Raw genomic sequence first — 7,045 nt, 5'->3', positions numbered from 1 at the left:
AGCTGCTTTCCTCCAGCCCCTGAAAATGTGACTCCTTCATAAAATCAAAATTTATGATTATTCAAATGTTGGGGACTGTGAAAAGAGAGGAAGAAAGAGAGAAAATTAATATTGCAGCTGTTCTTCTGATTAATGAGAGATAATTGCTCATGAAAAGTCACCCCTGTGGCATTTTGTTGTCTCCTGGATCTTTGTTCTTTTCCACTATTATTGAGGACTTTCTTGAAGACTAAGCGGTTCTTTTCAATTTTTGGGTATTCAGAAAGGGTTGCCTGGTTACAGAGAATGGGGAAATCTCGGGCTATATCGGGTAAGATGTGCCACAGACAGCAATATCACAATGCCACTCGGAGAAAAGGATGGATACAAGTTAACGATGCACTTTCAATAAAACATTCATAGACTTGTTCACGCTTTGATAATGACCTCATTAAAGGGAGCTGGGGGCAAGTAAGTCCTGTCTCCTGTTTGTGTTCGGCTAACAAAACCCAGCTTTGAGATCATTCATCGCTTTGGAAACTAATATGAAATCAATGTAAGAGGAGCAAATAAATCCGAGGCGGCCCCGCCAACTCCCGGGCTGTCCTGCCCAGCCTGCAGCCTCCATTTGGAGCTGGAGAACCATGTGGGCAAATGCTGAAACTAAGAGAAAAAAAGACTGGGGATGAAAGGGAGGGAGGATTTTGGAGGACACAGAGGGAGGGGCAAAGTGGGAGTTACAGCCTGAAAAAAACAGCTAAGCACTGGAACGGGTCAGAACTCTGGGGCCTGTTGAATAAGCAACGCTAAGTCCCCGCCCTTTACTTTCCCTGACTTTGCCCCTGAAAGGAAACAGGAAGAAAGAGAAGTGAGACAGGAGTGTGGGGTTCAGGTCAGGTGCCATTGCAGAGCTGGGAAGAAGTACTGGAGACCTTTTGAAAGCTAGAACTAAGAATTCAAATCTCAAGGTTGGGCTGAAAGGAAACTGCTCACCCAGGCTCAGGGTGGACAATCCAGAGACAAGAAGACCATGCCTCTGCCGTTCTTTCTAGAACAGCTTTGATTTTTTTTCTAAGTTGAGGGTAAGGGTGGAGAGCCCTGTCCAGAAGGAAGTACAAAGAACAATTTTGTTACCATTACATATGTGACACTGTCTTGCACTCAAGGAAGACAAAACCATCCACTATCGTCCCGAGCAAGAGGGAGATAATAAAAAGATTTCCCCCTTCCTTTAAAAGAACTAATTTTCTCCTTGAATTATGAAAGTAATGGCTTAGGTAACAGCCTGTACTCTGTACCCAACTGCTTAATACCAAATAAATCCTTCCACGTGGCTCCCGGAGTCGTGGCAATTAGAGCTCATTATAGGCTCATAAGAGCTCTCATTTTGGGGATTACTTAATGGACGATGAAATTTTATCAGACAGAATCACTGAGAAATAAAATTGTGTGGCGGCTCAGGCACCATGGGCACACGCCAACGGTCTGTCTGCTCCCTCTCAGGAAAAGAAAGCTGAACTTGGGGTCTCCTGCTGGTTCAGGGCACTGCACTCTGGGGAACGGTAGGGCTGGGCAGGGCCAGTGGATGGGTGGTTGGGGGGCTGTGCTGCCCTGGGGGCATGGAGGGTAGGCTTCCTTTGAGGAGGGGATAGGCAAGTAGGGCCAGATGGGGGCTGGACTCAGAAAAGGAGGAGGGAGAGAGACTGGCAGACACTGAGATCCAAAGAGAACTAGAGAAATGAGTCAGAGTGGACAGAGACTATGCAAGAAATAGGATTCCAGTATACTTGCTCTTGGTGGGCTGAAGCAATTAACCAAGTACCCTAAGGGGCAAGTGTTTCAGACATGGTCTTGCTTTCAGCCTTAGCCTGGTCTGAAACCACTGCTCCCCTTGAAGCCCTTAGGAAACCCCATGAGCCCCTCACATTTTTCAAAATTCCTTGGCACTGAAAAATGAAAGTTTCCATAGTAAGACACAAATTGAATAAGATGCACAAGCCTCTTGCATAGTTAAGATTCTCTAAAGTAAAATGGTCTGCACAAGGGTGCGATTTCCAGGACTTTAGCAAAGGAGCTCTTCCTCTGAGCACACCCCAAACCACTGGGAACTTTGTGACTCAAATCATCAGCCCAAAACAGACCATGGAAAACCTGGTACCTAACCCAGAGGAGGAAGAGAAAAAGCTATTATTCTTAAAGAGTATCTACATCTATATCTATATATGCATGTATAGTTGCAAAGTGAATAGGGGAAATCGAGTCATCTATTCGGACAGTTTAGGTCTGTAAAAAATATCCTGCTATTCAGCAGGGTACTTTTTTTTTTATTGCCAGTCTCCATCAGTGGGCTCCAAGCCTTCTTCCTGGGGCTGAAATGATTTCAGGGATTGCCTAGATCCTCCAGTCATGAACAATGGTGGGCTGGGGTGAGCCTGAGTGTCTGCAAACCTTGTGGTACAAAAGTAGTTACAGCTGAGCTGCCCCCTGTTAAGCCCTGAGACTCCTTAATTGTTGTCACAAGATGTTGGATTAGCACATTTCTGGAATAGCTGTCTGTTTACACTCCAGAGACCCACCGTCCACTAACCGCTTTCTAATTGAATTCTAATCACATTCAAATAGCTCAATAACCAGCCTCAGCTGCAATTCATAAAACTTTAATTGCCATCCATAAATCCTGGGCTCCCCAGAGCGGGGCATCCCTACAACCCAATTACAGTTCTCTAGCAGGCAAGAGAGACCATCACAGAGATGGAGAGGGGAAGACAGAGGATGGAAAGACAGAGCCGTGCCTCTAGCTAGCACTCTCCTGGATTTGGGCACCTTGTTCTCTCAGGTGGAGGGAGTCCTGTCTCTAAGTTTCTTAGCACCATCATGAACTCAGGATTGAAGTTAGCTGTTCTGGAAAAAGGATCAGACTTGTAGCTATTGCCCAACCTCATGGCCCCAACCAGATTTTCTGCAGGGGGAAATGAAGAGAGAAAATGGCCACCTCTGCTGCCTTGCCTTCTCCAAAGATTAATAGTCCCAATAGCTTGGCAGCCACCCCTTCTCGGGTAGTGAGGGGTTCGCAAAACTTCCATGGACCAAAGAGATTTCCCTTACAAAGCCTCTTCTGCCAATCAGAGGCAAGATTCCCTGGGTGGCTGAATTCTCTTCATCCTTTTTAGGTTCTTAGGATGCAGAGGAAAGAGTGCTTCCTGGTTAGCCTTGCTAAGTTGCCCAAGATTGGTAAAAATGAGGGGACAGGAAATCCTCAGACCCAGAGCGAAGGGCTATCTAATCCCTGCTCCGTCTTTAGGAGGGCTTGGTGTTTGAGGTCCTCCCTCCAAAATCTTCAGGATGGAGTTTGTAGGGCTGCCCGGGAATGCCATGGTGTTGACTATTTGGAAAAAGAAAAGGATTACTCTTCAACATCTCTCTCTCTCTCTCTCTCTCTCTCTCTCTCTGCGGAAGTGGGAGGCGCCGATCAGAAAGGGAAACAAGGAAGGGTCGTTGGTCTGAGTGGCCCCAGGAGGGCCCCAAGTACAAAGCCACTTTAGACCTTGTCCAATATCAGCGTGAAAAGCTTGACGGCTTCTTAGCTGGGAGGCCTCACTGTTCTGCGCCGGACTGTCCTGAACTAACCACCTGAATGACCTCTGCCAAGTCCAAAAGCTGTGGACAGGGATAGGTGTAACCGTGGCCAGAGCTGCGCTCAGGGACTGGAAGACTGCCAGTCCGCCGCCCGCACAATCCTGCTCCAAACCGCAGGCCTCACACTTCACCGCGCCGCAGCCACCCCTACCACAGAGGAGCTGGGAACACCGAGCATTCCTATTAAAAAGGCCTCCAAGTCCCCACCTGGTACGCTCTGCGGCGGGGCGTGGGTAAGAGTTGGGCTGGGGCCAGAGTAGCGAGAGGGGGTGGGATGGAGGATGCAGCGCTGTGATTTCTCGGTAAAGCGTGGAGAAAGAGGGGGAGGAGGCCGGCCTCCCCGGGAAATTAACAAAACCTACACTTTGCAAAGTCTCCCCCATCCCCCTCCCCCGAGTTCTTCCCCGCCGCGCGCCCGCCCCTCCTCGCGGCTTCTGTTGTGACTCGGGCAGCCTATCCCGAGGGTGGGGAGCTGCCGAGGAGCCTGAGCCGAGCGGTACTCCGCAGCATCACGTGCCGGGGTGGGGGGCTATAAAATACCCGAGCCGGGGCGCCGGGCGGGGGACGTGAGGACCAACCCTCTCCGGGGACCCCTTTGTTCCCAGCCCAGACGCCAACACCTCTGCGTCCCCAAGGGCTTCACTGCCCGTGTGTGCCCGGCTTCCAGGGCAGAGCTTAGAACACTAGAGGAGAGGGGTCGCCGCGACCCGCCGGGGCTTCCAGCCACCAACCCCTCTCGACATGTCGCGCTCCTTCTATGTCGACTCGCTCATCATCAAGGACTCCTCACGGCCTGCGCCCTCGCTGCCTGAACCGCACCCCGGGCCGGATTTCTTCATCCCGCTTGGCATGCCGTCCCCGTTGGTGATGTCCGTGTCCGGCCCCGGCTGCCCGTCCCGCAAGAGCGGCGCGTTCTGCGTGTGCCCTCTCTGCGTCACTTCGCACCTGCACTCCTCTCGGGGGTCTGTGGGCGCCGGCAGCGGGAGCGCAGGGGCCGGGGTTACCGCGGCCGGAGGCAGTGGGGTGGCGGGGGCCACAGGGGCACTGCCTCTGCTTAAGAGCCAGTTCTCTTCGGCTCCTGGGGACGCGCAGTTTTGCCCGCGGGTGAACCATGCGCACCATCACCACCACCCGCAGCAGCACCACCATCACCACCATCAGCCCCAGCAGCCTGGCTCGGCCGCGGCGGCGGCAGCAGCAGCAGCGGCGGCAGCCGCCGCGGCGGCCTTGGGGCACCCGCAACATCATGCACCTGTCTGCGCCGCCACCACCTACAACGTGGCGGACCCGCGGAGATTCCACTGCCTCACCATGGGTAGGGCGGGGTCTTGGGGCACCTGTGCTCCACGGCTTTCGCGCTCCTGGGGCAAACTTTCCACCTCCAGTGGAGGAAGTGGGAGCCCGGGGACAGGGTGAAGAGGGAGGAGGGGCTTTTAGTGTAACTGTAGAGTCGGCCACAGAGGTTCCACGAAGGTGGAAGTTAGTTTGCCAGCTTCTCCACTCAGCCTGGTGCGTTTTACTCCTAGTACTAGGTGCTCGAGTATTGCCTTATTAGTATTGGGGCCTTAGGGACTTCGAATGTCACCCCGGAGAAACTGGAGGTTAACTGCTTGGGGTTTGGGGTGGGTGTATTTGAAACCGTGTGGCATCCCCGCGTCGGGGCTGGCTAAAGCGTTTTTACGTTTTTGGCCAAGCCTGCGCGCTTCTCCGCTAGGCTCAGAGAGACGATCAGATAGTGCAAGCCCCTATCCCTCTTTAATCCTGTGACTTCGCGTCCTGTACATCGAAGACCTTTATTTGCTTTGCACGTCTCTCTTCTTCCCCGCTAAGCAACCACGTGCCTTGAAATGGGAAAGAGATACAGATGTTCGGCTGGGCTTCCCTGAATGGGTCCCTGAAATGCGTCCTGGTTAGTACGTGGGGTGGGAGCGCCTTGCCCGAGCCTTACCTCTCGACCCTCTCTTCGCTGGTGCGCAGGAGGCTCTGACGCCAGCCAGGTACCCAACGGCAAGAGGATGAGGACGGCGTTCACTAGCACGCAGCTCCTGGAGCTGGAGAGAGAATTCTCTTCCAACATGTACCTGTCTCGACTCCGGAGGATCGAAATCGCCACTTACCTGAACCTGTCGGAGAAGCAGGTGAAAATCTGGTTTCAGAACCGCCGAGTGAAGCACAAGAAGGAGGGGAAAGGCACGCAGAGGAACAGTCACGCAGGCTGCAAGTGCGTCGGGAGCCAGGTGCACTACGCGCGCTCTGAGGATGAGGACTCCCTGTCGCCGGCCTCTGCCAACGATGACAAGGAGATTTCCCCCTTATGAGGAAGAGCCTCCTCCCTCACATCCCCGGCTCCTGGCAGACCAGGCAACGCCAACCTTGGGGTACCCAGGGGCCCAAATCCTTGCTCATTGCAGTGGTCCCATCTGGAGAATAAACGAACCTAGATGTTCTGGAATGGACAAGCTGGGCCTGAACCTTCGTGTCTCCTTCTTGACCTGTTTATCTGGGGCTCCAATTAGAAGTTATAGATTGTTTTATAAAAATGTAAATAACTTATAATTCAACTCATTCTCATCATATAACAGAGGAAAAACAGGGTTTGTTTAAGTTTAACACTGTATGGGGTTTTTGAAAGCTTATGTCATTTCCCCATCCCTACTCTCTTTCAGAACCCGATAAGAATACAGGGTTTATTGATTATTTTCTGTTGTCGTTTTCAAACAAAAATACCCAAGTGGAAAATAATTTAGAAAATTAGACCCTGTAGGTCTTGCTTTCTGAAATTTCACCTGAGGAGAATTTAAAATCTAAGTCACTGGAAGTCCCTTTGTATGTGAATAGTTTTATATAAAATTTATATTTATATTTATTTAAATAAATGAAACAAAAACCAGAATCTTAAATTTGTGGTGTTTGGTCTCCCTATCTTCTCCTGCCCCCTCCTCCAATGTCTAGAGAAAGGCATGTACAGGAAAAAGCTGTGAGGACTTCAATGAAAATGTTGAGTAAGAACTTGGTAATGTGGGTCTCTTGACTGTGGGAGTTTGTGGCTCAATAGGTTTTCTATGTAACACAAACTCTTTCCAAAGAGACACCTTTAGTCATGATGGCATCTACCAGGTAGTGCCTCTCCATCCTGAAAATAGGCAACCTCCTCACAGTTGATGGGACAAATCATTCCATTTAGAATGGCACTGACAGTTAATGACAGGTAAACCTTTAATTAGCAAGGAAGGGTGAAAATCCCCCATCTAGTATTTGTTTTCTTCTTTCTACTTCCTCATTTCTCTCAGTACGAAAACTTGAATTATGTGAAGGAATTTGTAGAGTCAGAATAGTTTTAGGAAGAAAACAATCCATCAAACAGGTCAGAAGCAAACAGTGGAAACTTAAAAACAATGCTGCAAGCAAAATTAGAGGGTTTCCCTCAATG

The 7,045-nt window shown here is 50.6% G+C and overlaps 1 protein-coding gene across 1 annotated transcript; it reads left to right on the top strand.

Annotated features, from left to right (window-relative positions):
- Positions 1-3,519: 3,519 nt before the first annotated feature.
- Positions 3,520-6,508, top strand: GSX2 (GS homeobox 2). The gene is made up of 2 exons (XM_045393330.3): positions 3,520-4,930; positions 5,593-6,508. The coding sequence occupies exons 1-2, from the start codon at positions 4,357-4,359 to the stop codon at positions 5,931-5,933; spliced, it is 915 nt and encodes a 304-aa protein (XP_045249265.1). The 5' UTR covers positions 3,520-4,356; the 3' UTR covers positions 5,934-6,508.
- The last annotated feature ends 537 nt before the right edge of the window (positions 6,509-7,045 follow it).

Source organism: Macaca fascicularis, chromosome 5 (assembly GCF_037993035.2).
Source record: "Macaca fascicularis isolate 582-1 chromosome 5, T2T-MFA8v1.1".
Lineage (NCBI taxonomy): Eukaryota > Metazoa > Chordata > Mammalia > Primates > Cercopithecidae > Macaca > Macaca fascicularis.
This window is presented reverse-complemented; position numbering and strand designations above follow the sequence as displayed.

Bases quoted from the DNA above. Each gene is read 5' to 3' on its own strand.
- GSX2 (XM_045393330.3), top strand. From the start codon at position 4,357: ATGTCGCGCTCCTTCTATGTCGACTCGCTCATCATCAAGGACTCCTCA. The intron at 4,931-5,592 runs GTAGGGCGGGGT...GCTGGTGCGCAG, and splicing joins ATTCCACTGCCTCACCATGG to GAGGCTCTGACGCCAGCCAG.